Source organism: Scyliorhinus canicula, chromosome 2, assembly GCF_902713615.1.
Source record: "Scyliorhinus canicula chromosome 2, sScyCan1.1, whole genome shotgun sequence".
In the NCBI taxonomy this organism is placed as follows: Eukaryota; Metazoa; Chordata; class Chondrichthyes; order Carcharhiniformes; family Scyliorhinidae; genus Scyliorhinus; species Scyliorhinus canicula.
Window position 1 is genome coordinate 15,617,054 of NC_052147.1, and position 18,865 is coordinate 15,635,918.

General features: G+C 50.8%; 1 protein-coding gene across 2 annotated transcripts in view; it reads left to right on the forward strand.

Annotated features, from left to right (window-relative positions):
- vsx2 (visual system homeobox 2) overlaps window positions 1-18,865 on the forward strand; it is a 70,881-nt gene that overhangs the window by 39,518 nt on the left and 12,498 nt on the right. For both annotated transcript variants that reach the window (XM_038774115.1, XM_038774107.1), the window contains exons 2-3: window positions 1,129-1,213; window positions 2,309-2,432. In XM_038774115.1, the coding sequence (XP_038630043.1) occupies window positions 1,129-1,213; window positions 2,309-2,432 (209 nt within the window). The remainder of the gene's footprint in view (window positions 1-1,128; window positions 1,214-2,308; window positions 2,433-18,865) is intronic.

The following is an 18,865-nucleotide window of genomic DNA, read 5'->3' on the forward strand; positions in this document are numbered from 1 at the left end:
CCAGGACATCACTGCAGGAGTTCCTCATGGTAGTGCCCGAGGTCCAACCCTCTTCAGCTGCTTCATCAATGACCTCCCTTCCATCATAAGGTCAGAAGTGAGGATGTTTGCGGATGACTGCACAATGTTCAGCACCATTCACGACTCCTCAGATAATGAAGCAGTCCATGTCCAAATGCAGTAAGACCTGGACAATATCCAGGCTTAGGCTGACAAGTGACAAGTTGCATTCACACCAAACAAGTGCCAGGCAACGAATATCTCCTACAAAAGAGGATCTAACCTCCCCCCTTGGCATTCAATGGCATTACCATCACTGAATTCCCCCACAATTAACATCCTGGGGGTTACCATTGATCAGAAACTGAACTAGACTAGCCACATTAATACTGTGGCTACCAGGACAGGTCAAAGGCTCGGAATCCTACGGCGACTAACTCACCTCCTGTCTCCCCAAAGCCTGTCCACTATCTACAAGACACAGGTCAGGAGTGTAATGGAATACTCTCCACTTGCCTGGATGAGTGCAGGTCCAACAACAAGAAGCTCAACACCATCAAGGACAAAGCAGCCCGCTTGATTGCTCCCCCTTCCACAAACATTCAAATCTTCCACCACCGACGCACAGTGGCAGCCGTGTGTACCATCTATAAGATGCACTGCAATAACTCACCAACGTCCCTTAGACAGCACCTTCCAAACCCATAACCATCACCATCTGGGCAGCTGATACCTGGGAACCCCACCACCTGGAGGTTCCCCTCCAAGTCACTCACCACCCTGACTTGGAAATATATCACCGTTTCTTCACTATCAATAGGGCAAAATCCTGGAACTCCCTCCCTAACAGCACTGTGTGTGTACCTACACCTCGGGGACTGCAGCGGTTCAAGACCAATTCACCACCACCCTCTGAAGGGCAATTAGGGATGGGCAATAAATGCCGGCCTAACCAGCGACGCCCACATCCCGTGAATGAATTTTTTAAAATGTAAAATTCCAGTGTTTCATCCGGTAGCTGCTGATATTGCACAGCCCCTCAACCCAAACGGTATACTGTTACACACCATGGGAAATGCTATTTACAAATATATTTTATGCATGAGACCACTTTCTGTTTTAACTCAGATTCTGAAGACATTTCATCGAGTGACAGGAAACTTTCCAAATCCAATCTGAGCCAAACAAAGAAGAGAAAGAAAAGACGTCACAGGTAAGTATTGATGTTCACAGCCATGGCGCTACCCAGATGTGCCCGTGTAATGGTACCGGTCATCACAACATAATTGTATTGTGTTTATAGTTTATGTGAACTGTGTTTGCCTATCTGTACTCCATGCACACATCTGTGCCACATTCCAGCTGTTTACCTGTCTGTACAGTATTCCAGCTGTTTACCTATCCATGCTTCATTCCAGCTGCTGATTTTATCATAGATTATCATAGAATTTACAGTGCAGAAGGAGGCCATTTGGCCCATCGAGTCTGCACCGGCTCCTGGAAAGAGCACCCTACCCAAGGTCAACACCTCCACCCTAGCCCCATAACCCAGTAACCCCACCCAACACTAAGGGCAATTTTGGACACTAAGGGCAATTTATCATGGCCAATCCACCTAACCTGCACATCTTTGGACTGTGGGAGGAAACCGGAGCACCCGGAGGAAACCCACACACACACACGGGGAGGATGTGCAGGCTCCGCACAGACAGTGACCCAAGCCGGAACCGAACCTGGGACCCTGGAGCTGTGAAGGAATTGTGCTATCCACAATGCTACCGTGCTGCCCTTTATCCATACCGTATTCCAGCCATGCCTTTATCCAGGCTGTCCGTCGGGGGTGGGGGGAGGGGGGGGGGGGGGAGAGGGGGGAATATGTGGCCATTCAGCCCATCAAGCACAAATTGGCTCACTGCCAAACAATCCAGTTAGTCCCATTGCCCCTCCCTGTAGCCCTGCACATTTATCTCCCGGAGCCCGACTCCAGCTTTGGCCTCACTGCTGCTTTAGAAAGGGTCAAAGGTTTCACAGGTACGTCAGCAATTAGCACCACAAGGTGACGTGGGAGAAATTAGGATGAAGAAAAGAGTAAACTGCAGCATCTCATAAAAAGCTGGACGATGTGACACCCCCTCCTTTTACACACGAGCGCTGCATTATTAAACAAATGAGTTGATATCTGTATCTTAAGAGCAGCTTTGCCCAAATGTTTCTCTGCTGGTAGGACCTGGATATGCATGCAGAGGGGTTCTCAGTGTTATCTGTGTATGATGCCACTTGTTAATTTTCATTTCTTTCCAATTTTAAGGACCATTTTCACTTCTTACCAGTTGGAGGAGCTGGAAAAGGCGTTTAACGAAGCTCACTATCCGGATGTCTACGCACGGGAAATGCTGGCCATGAAAACAGAACTACCAGAGGACAGGATTCAGGTAAATTGAGAAAGAGAGAGAGAAAGAGAGGGAGGGGGGAGGGGGTAACGGACACAGACGGAATGAGGCACAAATTGAGAAAGCCAGATGGAGAAATGGAGGGAGCAAGGCCAGAGCGAGAGAAGGTGAGGGAGAGGGAGGGTGGAAGAGAGACAGTCACAAATGGAGAGATAGAGAGAAAGACCGATATAGCTTCCTCAGCGTGGCAGTGCAGCAGTGCCTCATGGAGCTCAGGTGTTCGTGGCAGGCTGTTTCTGACTCATGCAGCCTCTTGGAGGCAAGGCTTGCTTCACTGTGGACCTGCTGGGCCTGCATTGCCAGTGACCAACATGGTGGCTCTTGCCGGAGGGGCCACCCCACGACTCTCCCTCGAGAACGTGCGGGAGAACGCTGGGGAAGTCAGAGTGTGAGGCTTGGCAGCTGAAGATGGGATATCACTCACCACCACTGCCCATAGGAGATAATTGAACCCCTTGGTGCACAATATCCAGATTGGAGGGAAGACACTTCCACTCCTTTACTTCCTCAACCAATTCCATTCACGCCTATTTGGCTTGAAAGGCTGGCCTCATCCACAGGGAACAACACTTCACTTCAGTTCCTCAGCTGGACCTCCTGGGAAGAGTCAAAGGTCCCAGGCAGCATTCGCTAAAGACTCAGGAAGCAACGTGAAATTCAGTCACATTGATGGGATTTCTTTAAATAGAAACCTGGCTTTGCTGGAGTGTGGGTGAATTGTCCTTGAGGAGGGGGTGGTGAGCTGCCTTCTTGAGCTGCTGCAGTCCATCTGGTGTGAGTACTCCCACAGTGCTGTTAGGAAGGGAGTTCCAGGGTTTTGATTCGGCGACAGTGATGGAACGGCAATATATTTCCAAGTGGCTTAGAGGGGAACGTGCAGGTGTTCCCACGTGCCTGCAGCCCCTGTCCTTCTCGGTGGTAGAGGTTGCTGGTTGAGAAGGTGCTGTCAAAGGAGCCTGAGTGATGTCACGGGTTTGGGAGGAACCGCTGAGGGAACTTTGGCGAGTTGCTGCAGTACATCTTTTAAAAATAAATGTAGAGTACCCAATTCTTTTTTTTCCCAATTAAGGGGCAATTTAGCGTGGCCAATCCACCTACCCTGCACATCTTTGGGTTGCGGGGGTGAAGCCCACGCAGACACAGGGAGAAGAAGGCGTACGGTGCGTTAGCTTTTATTGGTCGAGGAATTGAGTTTCGGAGCCATGAGGTCATGTTGCAGTTGTACAAAACTCTGCTGCGGCCGCATTTGGAGTATTGTGTGCAGTTCTGGTCGCCACATTATAGGAAGGATGTGGAAGCATTGGAAAGGGTACAGATGAGATTTACAAGAATGTTGCCTGGTATGGAGGGAAGATCATATGAGGAAAGGCTGAAGGACTTGAGGCTGTTTTCGTTGGAGAGAAGAAGGTTAAGAGGGGACTTAATTGAGGCATACAAAATGATCAGAGGATTAAATAGGGTGGACATCGAGAGCCTTTTTCCTCGGATGGTGATGTCCAGCACGAGGGGACATAACTTTAAATTGAGGGGAGATAGATATAGGACAGATGTCAGAGGTAGGTTCTTTACTCAGAGAGTAGTAAGGGCGTGGAATGCCCTGCCTGCAAAAGTAGCGGACTCGCCAACACTAAAAGCATTCAAATGGTCATTGGATAGGCATATGGACGATAAGGGAATAGTGTAGAGGGACTTTAGAAGGGTATCAAAGGACGGTGCAACATCGTGGGCCGAAGGGCCTGTACTGCGCTGTAATGTTCTATGTTCCACACGGGCAGTGACCCGGGGCCGAGATTGAACCTGGGTCCTCGGCACCCTGAGGCAGCAGTGCTGCAGTGCATCTTGTAGATGGACAACGCGGACTCTGCATTGGTGTTGGCGGGAGTGAACGTTTAAGGTGGTGAAAGAAGGGCAGCACGGTGGCACAGTGGTTAGCATTGCTGCCTACGGCGCTGAGGACCTGGGTTCGAATCCCGGCCCTGGGTCACTGTCTGTGTGGCGTTTGCACATTCTCCCCGTGTCTGCGTGGGTTTCGCCCCCACAACCCAAAAGATGTGCAGGTTAGGTGAATTGGCCACGCTAAATTGCCCCTTAATTGGAAAAAATAATTGGGTACTCTAAAATTTAAAAAAAAAACAAAAAAAGGCGGTGAAAGGGGTGCCGATCAAGCGGGACTACTTTGTCCTGGGTGGAGTCAAACTTCTTGAATGATGTTGGGGCTGCATGCAGCACGGCAAGAGGAGAGTATTCCATCACACTCCTGACTTGTACCTAGTGGGCAAGCTTTGGGGAGTGAGGAGGTGAGTTACTTGCTGCAAAATTCCCAACCTCAGACCTGCTATTTCAGGTAAAGTATTTATACGCTGGCCCAGTTGGGTTTCTGTTCGATGGACGGCACAGTGGCACAGTGGTTAGCACTGCTGTCTCACAGCACCGAGGACCCGGATTCGATCCCGGCCCCAGGTCACTGTCCGTGTGGAGTTTGCACGTGCTCCCTGTGTTTGTCTGGGTCTCACCCCCACAACCCAAAGATGTGCAGGGTAGGCGGATTGGCCACGCTAAATTGCCCCTTAATTGGAAAATGTTTTTTTTTTAAGTTTCTGGTCAATGGTAACTCTCCTGGATGATGAGGTTGGGAGATTCATAGTCCAATATACGTGCTAAACTAAATAGGTAAACTTATCGGTAGAGTCAATTACATATGGGTGACGAGAGAGAAAAACAGCATAAATAGATATGAACATTTGAGCATATATACATCCATCTAGAACTAGGGGTCACTGTTTAAAAATAAGAGATTGCCCATTTAAAACAGAGAGGAGGCAAAATTCCTTCCCTCAGAGGCTGGTGAGTTTCTGGAACTCACTTCCTGAAAAGGTGGTTGAAGCAGAGTTTCTGAATATTCTTAAATCTGTAGCGAGACAGATTCTTGTAAGCAAGGGGGTGATAGATTAACAAGGGTAAGCAGGATGCAGATTTAAGATTACTCGTGGGGCGGTATGGTAGCACAATGGTTAGCACTGTTGTTTCACAGCTCCAGGGGCCCGGGTTCGATTCCCGACTTGGGTCACTTCTTTTTTTTTTGCGTACCCAATTATTTTTTCCAATTAAGGGGCAATTTTAGTGTGGCCAATCCACCTATCCTGCACATCTTTTGGGTTGTGGGGGTGAAACCCACGCAGACACGGGGAGAATGTGCAAACTCCACACAGACAGTGACCCAGTGTGGAGTCTGCACGTTCTCTCTGTGTCTGCGTGGGTTTCTTCCGGGTGCTCCGGTTTCCTCCCACAAGTCCTGAAAGACTTGCTGTGAGGCGAATTGGATATTCTGGAATTCTCACTCTGTGTATCCGAACAGGCGCTGGAATGTGGTGACTAGGGGCTTTTCACAGCAACTTCATTGCATTGTGAATGTAGGCCTACTTGTGACAATAAAGATTATTATTCTAAACATTATCATTATTATTCTACTATCAAATCAGTAAAGGGAAATCATTAAGGGTAAATGATTTCCCCTTTGTACTGTAACCTCTCCCTTTCTTAAAGGCAGTCTCTGAAATATCTTCCCCCTGGGAACTCTGATAGAAATGCATGAATAATCAATGAACGGCCACTCTGTCTCTTGCCATGTGCTGCCCCTTTAATTTTTGGACCCAATTCTTTATTTTTTATTAAGGGGCAATTTAGCGTGGCCAATCCGCCTACCCTGCACATCTTTGGGTTGTTGGGACGAGACCCACTCAGACACAGGGAAAATGTGCAAACTCCACACGTTCAGTGACCCGGGGCCGGGATCAAACCCAGGTCCTCGTGCCATATGGCAGTAGTGCTAACCACTGCGCCATCGTCCCGCTGGACCCAATTCTTTTGGCTCAGGCGTTTCTTACCTCAGACTCCGCTCCTCAGATTGACAGGTTATCAAGTTTAAACACAGATAAAACATCTGCAGGATCAACCGGGTGCCCTGTGTCTCCTGACAGTCCAAAGATCTCTCACAGTAAGGAAGGGAATCCACTTTCACTTGCCAATTTACTGAAGGGAGGGGAAGGCAGGAAATCACTGCATACAAGTCGACGCACCAAGTGCTGGAAAATGGGATTAGAATAGATAGGTGCTTGATGGCTTTGTGCTGTAAGACTTGATGACTCTAATGGTGGTGCAGGTTCGAAGTGCTGAATTACACAGGCTCCTTGTTTGTATGTTTGTGTGTACATACACTGGATTGTAAGGCAAACTCAGATCAACAAATTAGATGACTATGAAATCAATAACGTTCGTTATGTAGCACCTTTCAGGACCACTGAATGCCCCAAAGTGCTTTACAGCCAGCAAACTGCTTTTGAAATATAGTCCATGGTGTGACGTAAGGAATAAACATGTTCTAAATGGAAATGCTCTTGGGATATTGAAGCAGGAGAGAGACCTTGAGGTTTTACTGAACAGGTCACTAAAGCCAAGAGCACGGCATTGTCAGTCTGTTGGAACGCATAGTTAGGGGCTGGTTTAGCTCACTCGGCTAAATCACTGGCTTTTAATGCAGACCAAGTAGGCCAGCAGCACGGTTTGATCCCCGGACAGGCGGCGGAATGTGGCGACTAGGGGCTTTTCATAGTAACTTCATTGAAGCCTACTCGTGACAATAAGCGATTTTCATTTTTTCATTTTCAAATGTGCCATTCTAGTTATTCATATGTGGAATTTACAGTGCAGAAGGAGGCCATTTGGCCCATCGAGTCTGTACCGGCCCTTGGAAAGAGCACCCCACTTAAGCCTCACATCTCCATCCTACCCCCTTTATCCCCATAACCCAGTAACCCCACCTAACCTTTTTGAACACTAAGGGCAATTTAGAATGGCCAATCCACCTAACCTGCACATCTTTGGACTGTGGGAGGAAACCGGAGCACCCGGAAGAAACCCACTCACACACGGGGAGAACGTGCAGACTCCACACAGACAGTGACCCAAGCCGGGAATTGAACCTAGGACTCTGGAGCAGTGAAGCAACTGTGCTAACCACTGTGCTACTCTGCTGCCCTTTTTGCTACTACTGTCCTTTGCACTGGCCTGTCCCTCAAACGGCGTTGTTGCTGTTGTGTAGCACTCACTGTCTGCAGCTGCTCCTGTTTCTTAAACCCTCTCCCCGCACTCCACAGTCTGAGGAAAGCTCCGGATAGTCAGTGCTCTTTGGCCAGTGACGCGTTAGAAAACATAGGTCCCCATTCTGCAGTAGGCAGTTAAATGCTGTCGGTTAGTGAGGGGTGGTGGGGGAGGTGCTGGCTAAACAGCAGTGAAACGCATACACTTTTTGCATTTGAAACTTCTGAGATGGCTTTGTAGCAGCAACTTTACTGTATTAACAGGAGCTCAGTCAGAAACAGGAATAGGAGGAGGCTTTCATGCACGGGGTAGGGGGTGAGAATTATTGAACCAGTGAACTCATTCAATGGGTTCAACCAATCCACACACCCTTCCTGATTTTATCCTTCATTACTGAAATTCCTGGGTTCATTGGCCAGCGCATCCATTTGCTGACTTTGTGAGTAAGGGCACAGATACTGGCTCGGAGGCTTCAGGAGGGTCCCAGGTTCAATGCCAGCTCCGTGCTTCATGACTCCTCTCTAAATCATTAGACTGCCCGCACTTGTGGTCTCGATGGCCCCTTGGGTGGGACAAGATGATGGGAGGCTGCTGGTGCCTAATAACGAGCCAATTCTCCCCCCCCCCACCCCCCAGAAAGAATCAGAGAGAAGGTCAGCTCGCAAATATACTCAGGCTGTTCTAACTCCAAGGCCCTGCTTACCCCAAGCAATAGTGTAGTGACATTTTGTTTTTGGTGTTGACCAGCGCTTTGGCGGTGATGGGTTAGTTGAACCCTCACCGAGTGGCCCATCTAGATGATGCTAAAGTTGGCCACCACAGTCCTAAGAAATCAGTCGTTGAGATTCGGTGGGGACGGTGTCTCAGTTTAAAAAAGACTGAAGTGTGAAAGGTCCAAGCATAGAACATGTAGTGCAGAAGGAGGCCATTCGGCCCATCGAGTCTGCACCGACCCACTTAAGCCCTCACTTCCACCCTATCCCCATAACCCAATAGCCCCTCCTAACCTTTTGGGTCAGTAAGAGCAATTTATCATGGCCAATCCAACTAGCCTGCACGTCTTTGGACTGTGGGAGGAAATTTCAGTTCGTGGAGGGAATACAGTGAGATGGGAAATGTTAGGGAATGACTAATGAAGAAAGATTGACTGCTCCGAGTTCTTTCTCTCCTGCAAAAGGAAGGCCGGGACAAGATAAGGTTGAAGTAGTTAAAATGGTGAAAGATTTTGACAAAGCGAATCCAAGTCAGTCTATCTGTCATATGCCGGTCAAATTTGCAAATTACGGACAACAATTTTAAAAATGGGAAATAGAGGAGGAGCTTTTCTACCATAAGGACCGCATGGTGGGACAGCGGTTAGCACTGCTGCCTTACAGCACCAAAGACTTGGGTTCGATTCCAACCTAGGGTGACTGTCTGTGCGGAGTTTCCACGTTCTCCGTGTGTCTGCGTGGGTTTCCTCCGGGTGCTCCGGTTCCCTCCTACAGCCCAAAGATATGCCGGTTAGGTGGATCGGCCGGGCTAAATTGCCTCTAGGTGGGGTTACAGGGATAGGGTGGGAGAGTAGGCTGGGAGAGTGAGCAGAGGTATGGTGCCCTTTCAGAGGGTCGGTGCAGACTCGATGGGCCAAATGGCCTCCTTCCGCACTGTAGGGATTCTATGAAGTATGAAGAACAGACCACTAGAGGATCGAACGGGAAACCTTCATGGTTTTCGGGAAGAAACGAGACTGGTTCTTGTTGTTAATTGGGATTCAGAGTTACCAGGGTGCACCGAGGCAATAGGGCTAGATGAGCTGAAGGTCTTCCAGAGAAGCAGATCGATGAGTATTGTCTTCGGGCTGGTGGCATGGTCATACCGCAGTATTCGCTGCTGTTCACGATGCAAGTTTAAATTGCCCCCACATTATAAATGGATGATAAATCCAACACAGCAGATAATGGATGGACTGTGGATCAATATATGGATGGATACATTACAGCCCCTGTGGATAGAGATCTATTAAATAACCTTTGTCATTTACCTGCTTCCAAATTAAATCTACAAAATAAAATTAACAATTTACTTTGAGAAAGAGACAAAACATCACATTTTATTTAGTGACCAAACTCAATGCGATATTAGTATTAGCATATCTTTGACAGAGAGATACATGTTTCACAATACTGGGCTTCGAATGGTGGCAGTTGTAGAAGAATGTATACCCAAGAGTGAGTTCTGTTAGATGGACATCATAAGTCTGGTATCTTGTGCAGAGGGACAGATTCAGGCATTTACTTCAAACTAGTTTATTTACACTATGTACAACATGCACTGGGGAGGCAGTGGTGTAGTGGTATTATCACTGGACTAGTTAACCTGAGACCCAGAGTAATGCTCTGAGGGCCCAGGTTCAAATCCTGCCACCGGCGATGGTGAAATTTGAATTCAATCAAATATGGAATTAAAAGTTGAATGATTGTTGTAAAAACCCCATCTGGTGGGGTAGCACGGTGGCGCAGTGGTTAGCACTGTGACTACAGCGCTGAGGACCTGGGTTCGAATCCCGGCCCTGGGTCACTGTCCGTGTGGAGTTTGCACATTCTCCCCGTGTCTGCGTGGGTTTTATCTCCACAACCTAAAGATGTGCCGGCTAGGTGGATTGGCCACGCTAAATGGAAAAAAAGATAATTGGGTACTATTGGGTACTCTAAATTTAAAAAAAAAAACCCATCTGGTGTCTGGTCTAGTCCAGACGCAAAGCACAGGCCTCAGTTGCTTTCTTAGGTGGACACAGAAGATTCCATAGCACCATTCCCAAGAAGTGCCTGGGAATTTTCCCAGCATTCTCGACCAGCTCCCTCAACCAACATCACTCCAAAAATGCATGATCGCATTATGATCTCATTGCTGTTTGTGGGGGGCTTGCTCTGTGCTGATTGATTTCCTACATTCCAACAATAACTAGAGCAAACTTTCCCCGGCCCGGTGGAGACGGCTCTGCAGACTTGGATTGGGGGGTTTGTTGTCGTTGCTAGCAACCCGGCAGTCAGCAGCCATTTTAGAATGTTGCCAGTGGTGCCGGGGTTCTCTGCTTTGCCTGCGCCTCCTCAACTCACAGGAGGTGACAACACAGCGGGTGGCTGGACCGTGCTGGATCTGAAGGAATTGGCAGCTAGCCCCGTTGTCAGTATTGTGCCCACCACCCTGCCCCCTGCCCCACGCAGCTCACCATCACCAAGCCTCCACAGTGGGTCTGTTGGTCGCTCGTCACTTCGGACACGCGGGTTAAGCTGGCAGGCAAGACGCGGCAAGGAACGGGGGTCAGGGCCAGGAGATGGTCCTACCTCCCAATTACATCCTAAATTGGCAAAATTCTGCCCTGTACTTCAAAAGTGCTTAATTGACTGTATGATGCTTTGGAACACCCTGATCTTGTGAAAGGTGCTGTAAACAAGTGAGTCTTTAGATTACGTGGTTAAATCCTGGATTGCAGCTTCAACCTTGAACCTTCTGATTAAGGGAATAATTCAACTGCTGGGCTAAATTGACATTTAAAGGCAGAAGTGCAATTGGGCTTAGATGGTGATATACTGTGTGAGTAAAGCCTGCACCATCGTCTATTTGAGATATTTCCCTGATGGAGACAGACGGTCACATTAAATTACTACCATCTGTGATGATATTATTATTACAGTTTTCTCCTGCCCTGTGACACACATCTGCAATCTTCTCCTCTGGATTTAGTTCCACAGAAAACGTTGGCAGACTATTCAAACAAAGGGGCACTTTGCAGATGTCCTTCCCTGAGTACTGGTGCCTACACACCTTCCAGGAAGACCCACTGACTAGTGCTCAGAAATGGGATCACAATTCGCACTGCCTATCCCAGGAATGACTGAAGCCACTCGTAACCTTCCTCCTCCACTCTCCGCGGAGCTGAAGTTTAGGAATGCCCATTGAGCCATCGATAAACTTTATCCGATAATACCCGATTGCTGATTTTGCTCACTGCTCTTTGAAGCTTCTGCAATGTTTCCCTGCTCTGCTGTCCCTCCTACATCACCTGGCAGTCTGTGATTATCCGACTGACATACTGTCCTCGATCACAACTCCCTGCTGTATTCAATATGCCCCTATTTTGCCATCCAAGACAAGGTACCAGTTAACGCTATCTTTAATGTCTAATCTTGTATGGGTTTCTTTTGAGTGTTATTTATGCATTACCCTTGAAAGACTGATTGATGGGAACGTTGGTGTTATGGGAAGGAGAATGGATATATCTCTGGAGTTTGCCTTGAGTCCTGACGGTTTAATGAATGATCACATGGTGAAAGCTTCCCATTCCCTCAGCATTGCTCTCCAGTGCTCAGGGTACTGGAATGTTCCTTGAACTCATGACCTTCTGACTCTGAGGCCCTTTTGAAAGATGGTCCTGATATTAGATACCCTGTTTAAATCTTTCCTATTTTCCTCTTTAGTGTATGTATTCCCGCACAATGGAATTTATATTACTCGTTTAATATGAACATACGAATTAGGAACAGGAGTAGGCCACTCGGCCCCTCGAGTCTGCTCCACCATTCAATAAGATGATGGCTGATCTGATTGTAACCTCAACCCCACATTCCCGCCTACCCCCGATGACCTTTCACCCTGTAGTTAATCAAGATTCTATCTACCCAGGGCAGCACGGTGGGTTAGCCCTGTTGCCTCACGGCGCCGAGGTCCCAGGTTCGATCCCGGCTCTGGGTCCCTGTCCGTGTGGAGTTCGCACGTTCTCTCCGCGTTTGTGTGGGTTTTGCCCCCACAACCCAAAGATGTGCAGGCTAGGTGGATTGGCCATGCTAAATTGCCCCTTAATTGGAAAAAATGAATTAGGCACTCCAAAATTTAAAAAAAAGATTCTATCTGCCTCTGCCTTAAAAATATTCAAAGTTTCTGCTTCCGCTGCCTTTTGAGGGACAGAGTTTCAGAAACTCACCACTCTCTGTGAGAAAAGATTTCTCCGCATCTCTGTCTTAATTGAACGATCCCTTATTTTTACATAGTGACCCCTTGGTTCTAGATTCTCCGACAAGACAAGAGGAAACATCCTCCCCTGAGAACTAGGGGGTCACATCCTAAGAATAAAGGGTAAGCCATTCAGTACTGAGATAGGACTGGCCTTGGATGACTGTGCGGAGTTTGCACGTTCTCCCCGTGTCTGTGTGGTTTTCCTCCGGGTGCTCCGGTTTCCTCCCACAGTCCAAAGATGTACAGGTTAGGTGGATTGGCTATGCTATAATTGCCTTAGTGTCCAAAGAAAATGTGCAGGTTAGGTGGGGCTACAGGGATAGGGTGGTGGAGTGGGCCCAGGTAGTGTGCTCTTTCAGAGAGTCGGTGCAGACTCGATGGGCCAAATGGCCTCCTTCTCACTGTAGGAATTCGATGATTCCATGATTTTATAAAAGATCTCGCTGCTCTATTTCGAAGAATGGAGTTCCAGTGGTGTCCTGATCAACACCTCAAACAGATGATCTAATGTTCACTTTCATAGCTGTTTGTGAGAGCTTTCTGCGTGAGGATTGGCTGCTGTGTTTCACACATTATAACAGCGACTATACTTCAAAAAGTAGTTCACTGGTTGGAAAATGCTTTTGATATCTTGCGATTGGGAAATGTGCTACACAAATGCATTCCTTTGCTGTCCAAAACAGAGTTCCACAAGGGTCGAAAGGTTTGTTATCAGGAAGGAATATCAGTTAATTGAAACTTTAATAAGTGGGGAAGGTAAGACACTTACCTATGGGCTAAGCAGTCACATTGTGCAATTGGACGGACCAATGGATTTACTGCTACGGTGTAGTTAACTTGAGCTCCATCTGCATTTTATGATTGGCATATCCATTCCTTTAGCTTCACTATAAGCCAGTCTGTGCAGCGTGAAGAGACCCTTCAATTCTATTAACTTGGATGTTGGGTGGTTGAAGTGAGAGGTGGCTGGAGATGGCCTGAGTGAGCAGCAATCGGGGTGAGGAACATGATGTGAACCATGTGATATCCAACCTATTTTAAATGGAATGATATCCTTTATTCACGAAAGTAGCAATCAGTGAGGGCGGCACGGTGGCGCAGTGGTTAGCACTGCTGCCTCACGGCGCCGAGGACCCGGGTTCGATCCCGGCCCCAGGTCACTGTCCGTGTGGAGTTTGCACATTCTCCCCGTGTCTGCGTGGGTCTCACCCCCGCAACCCAAAGATGTGCCGGGTAGGTGGATTGGCCACGCCAAATTGCCCCTTAATTGGAATAAAAAAGAATTGGATACTTTCAATTTATTTTTTTAAAGTTGTAATTAGTGTTGGAGGTATCAGACGATGTGAACCACTAACAAATGTATCCCATTTATGTGAAGTTTATGTTCAAATTTGATACATCATATCAAACGCTGCCTAATAATTAGACGAGCAAAGTGACTGCCAGCGCTGTGGAATATTTGGTCCAATCGTAAAGTGAATGGTGGCCACCAAGAAACAAGATTGCGTGCGGGAAGGTGGCCTTGAAGAAAGGTGTTCTTACATTGAAGGCAGTAGATTCGCTGGATTGGTTCCTGGGGTGAGAGGGTTGACCTATCAGGCTGCGCAAATTGAGCCCATATTCTCTGGAGTTTAGAAGAATGAGAAGTGATTTCATTGAAACACACACGATTCTGAAGAGGCTTTACGGCGGGGTGGGGAGGGGAGTAGAATCTGAGGAGAGTTGGCCAATGAGGAGCCAACACATTGCCACTGGAGGGCCAACGCACTGCCACTGGAGGGCTAACACACTGCCACTGGAGGGCTAACACACTGCCACTGGAGGGCCAACGCACTGCCACTCGAGGGCCAACACTGCCACTGGAGGGCCAACACTGCCACTGGAGGGCCAACACAATTCCACTGGAGGGCCAACACACTGCCACTGGAGGGCCAACGCACTGCCACTGGAGGGCCAACGCACTGCCACTGGAGGGCCAACACAATTCCACTGGAGGGCCAACACAATTCCACTGGAGGGCCAACACACTGCCACTGGAGGGCCAACGCACTGCCACTGGAGGGCTAACACACTGCCACTGGAGGGCCAACGCACTGCCACTGGAGGGTCAACACACTGCCACTGGAGGTCTAACACACTGCCACTGGAGGGCTAACACACTGCCACTGGAGGGCCAACGCACTGCCACTCGAGGGCCAACACACTGCTACTGGAGGGCCAACACACTGCCACTGGAGAGCCAACGCACTGCCACTCGAGGGCCAACACACTGCCACTGGAGGGCTAACACACTGCTACTGGAGGGCCAACACACTGCCACTGGAGAGCCAACACATTGCCACTGGAGGGCCAACACACTGCCACTGGAGGGCCAACACACTGCCACTGGAGAGCCAACACAATTCCACTGGAGGGTCAACACACCGCCACTGGAGGGCCAACACACTGCCACTGGAGGGCCAACACACTGCCACTGGAGGGCTAACACACTGCCACTGGAGAGCCAACACACTGCCACTGGAGGGCCAACGCACTGCCACTCGAGGGCCAACGCACTGCCACTCGAGGGCCAACACACTGCCACTGGAGAGCCAACGCACTGCCACTTGAGGGCCAACACACTGCTACTGGAGGGCCAACACACTGCCACTGGAGAGCCAACACATTGCCACTGGAGGGCCAACACACTGCCACTGGAGGGCCAACACACTGCCACTGGAGAGCCAACATACTGCCACTGGAGGGCCAACGCACTGCCACTGGAGGGCTAACACACTGCCACTGGAGGGCCAACACACTGCCACTGGAGGGCTAACACACTGCCACTGGAGGGCTAACACACTGCCACTGGAGGGCCAACACACTGCCACTGGAGGGCTAACACACTGCCACTGGAGGGCCAACGCACTGCCACTCGAGGGCCAACACACTGCCACTGGAGGGCCAACACAATTCCACTGGAGGGCCAACACACTGCCACTGGAGGGCCAACACACTGCCACTGGAGGGCTAACACATTACCACTGGAGGGCTAACACACTGCCACTGGAGGGCCAACACACTGCCACTGGAGGGCTAACACACTGCCACTGGAGGGCTAACACACTGCCACTGGAGAGCCAACACACTGTCACTGGAGAGCCAACGCACTGCCACTGGAGGGCCAACACATTGCCACTGGAGGGCTAACACACTGCCACTGGAGGGCTAACACACTGCCACTGGAGGGCTAACACACTGCCACTGGAGGGCCAACACACTGCCACTGGAGGGCCAACACACTGCCACTGAAGGGCCAACATACTGCCACTCGAGGGCCAACACACTGCCACTGGAGGGACAACACACTGCCACTGGAGGGCTAACACACTGCCACTGGAGGGCTAACACACTGCCACTGGAGGGCTAACACACTGCCACTCGAGGGCCAACACTGCCACTGGAGGGCCAACACTGCCACTGGAGGGCCAACACAATTCCACTGGAGGGCTAACACACTGCCACTGGAGGGCCAACGCATTGCCACAGGAGGGATTAACACACTGCCACTGGAGGGCCAAGACATTGCCTCTGGAAAGCCAACACACTGCCACTGGAGGGCTAACACACTTCCACTGGAGGGTCAACACACTGCCACTGGAGGGCCAACACTGCCATTGGAGGGCTAACACATTGCCACTGGAGGGCCAACGCATTGCCACAGGAGGGATTAACACACTGCCACTGGAGGGCCAACACACTGCCACTGGAGGGCCAACACACTGCCACTGGAGGGCTAACACACTGCCACTGGAGGGCCAACACACTGCCACTGGAGGGCTAACACACTGCCACTGGAGGGCCAACACACTGCCACTGGAGGGCCAACACACTGCCACTGGAGGGCCAACACAATTCCACTGGCGAGCCAACACATTGCCACTGGAGGGCCAACACACTGCCACTGGAGGGCCAACACACTGCCACTGGCGAGCCAACACACTGCCACTGGAGGGCCAACATACTGCCACTGGAGAGCCAACACAATTCCACTGGCGAGCCAACACATTGCCACTGGAGGGCCAACACACTGCCACTGGAGGGCCAACACACTGCCACTGGAGGGCCAACACAATTCCACTGGCGAGCCAACACATTGCCACTGGAGGGCCAACACACTGCCACTGGAGGGCCAACACACTGCCACTGGAGGGCTAACACACTGCCACTAGAGGGCTGACACACTACCACTGGAGGGCCAACACACTTCCACTGGAGGGCCAACACACTGCCACTGGAGGGCTAACACACTGCCACTGGAGGGCTAACACACTGCCACTGGAGGGCCAACACTGCCACTGGAGGGCTAACACACTGCCACTGGAGGGCTAACACACTGCCACTGGAGGGCTAACACACTGCCACTGGAGGGCCAACACTGCCACTGGAGGGCTAACACACTGCCACTGGAGGGCTAACACACTGACACTGGAGGGACAACACACTGCCACTGGAGGGCCAACACTGCCACTGGAGGGCTAACACACTGCCACTGGAGGGCTAACACACTGCCACTGGAGGGCCAACACACTGCCACTGGAGGGCCAACACTGCCATTGGAGGGCTAACACACTGCCACTGGAGGGCCAACACTGCCATTGGAGGGCTAACACACTGCCACTGGAGGACCACCAAACTGCCACTGGAGGACCAACACACTGCCACTGGAGGGCCAACACACTGCCACTGGAGGGCCAACACACTGCCACTGGAGGGCCAACACACTGCCACTGGAGGGCTAACACACTGCCACTGGAGGGCTAACACACTGCCACTGGAGGGCTAACACACTGCCACTGGAGGGCCAACACACTGCCACTCGAGGGCTAACACACTGCCACTGGAGGGCTAACACACTGCCACTGGAGGGCTAACACACTGCCACTGGAGGGCTAACACACTGCCACTGGAGGGCCAACACACTGCCACTGGAGGGCTAACACACTGCCACTGGAGGGCTAACACACTGCCACTGGAGGGCTAACACATTGCCACTGGAGGGCTAACACACTGCCACTGGAGGGCTAACACACTGCCACTGGAGGGCCAACACATTGCCACCGGAGAGCCAACACACTGCCACTGGAGGGCCAACACATTGCCACTGGAGGGCTAACACACTGCCACTGGAGGGCCAACACACTGCCACTGGAGGGCTAACACATTGCCACTGAAGGGCTAACACACTGTCACTGGAGGGCTAACACACTGCCACTGGAGGGCTAACACACTGCCACTGGAGGGCCAACACACTGCCACTGGAGGGCTAACATACTGCCACTGGAGGGCCAACACACTGCCACTGGAGGGCTAACATACTGCCACTGGAGGGCTAACACACTGCCACTGGAGGGCCAACACACTGCCACTGGAGGGCTAACATACTGCCACTCGAGGGCTAACACACTGCCACCGGAGAGCCAACACACTGCCACTGGAGGGCCAACACTGCCACTCGAGGGCTAACACACTGCCACCGGAGAGCCAACACACTGCCACTGGAGGGCCAACACACTGCCACTGGAGGGCTAACACACTGCCACTGGAGGGCTAACACACTGCCACTGGAGGGCCAACACACTGCCACTGGAGGGCTAACACACTGCCACTGGAGGGCTAACACACTGCCACTGGAGGGCCAACACACTGCCACTGGAGGGCTAACACACTGCCACTGGAGGGCTAACACACTGCCACTGGAGGGCTAACACACTGCCACTGGAGGGCTAACACACTGCCACTCGAGGGCTAACACACTGCCACTGGAGGGCTAACACACTGCCACTGGAGGGCTAACACACTGCCACTGGAGGGCCAACACACTGCCACTGGAGGGCTAACACACTGCCACTGGAGGACCAACACACTGCCACTGGAGGGCCAACACTGCCATTGGAGGGCTAACACACTGCCACTGGAGGGCTAACACATTGCCACTGAAGGGCTAACACACTGTCACTGGAGGGCTAACACACTGCCACTGGAGGGCCAACACACTGCCACTGGAGGGCTAACATACTGCCACTGGAGGGCCAACACACTGCCACTGGAGGGCCAACACACTGCCACTGGAGGGCCAACACACTGCCACTGGAGGGCTAACACACTGCCACTGGAGTGCCAACACACTGCCACTGGAGGGCCAACACATTGCCACTGGAGGGTAACACACTGCCACTGGAGGGCTAACATACTGCCACTCGAGGGCTAACACACTGCCACTGGAGGGCCAACACATTGCCACTGGAGGGCTAACACACTGCCACTGGAGGGCCAACACACTG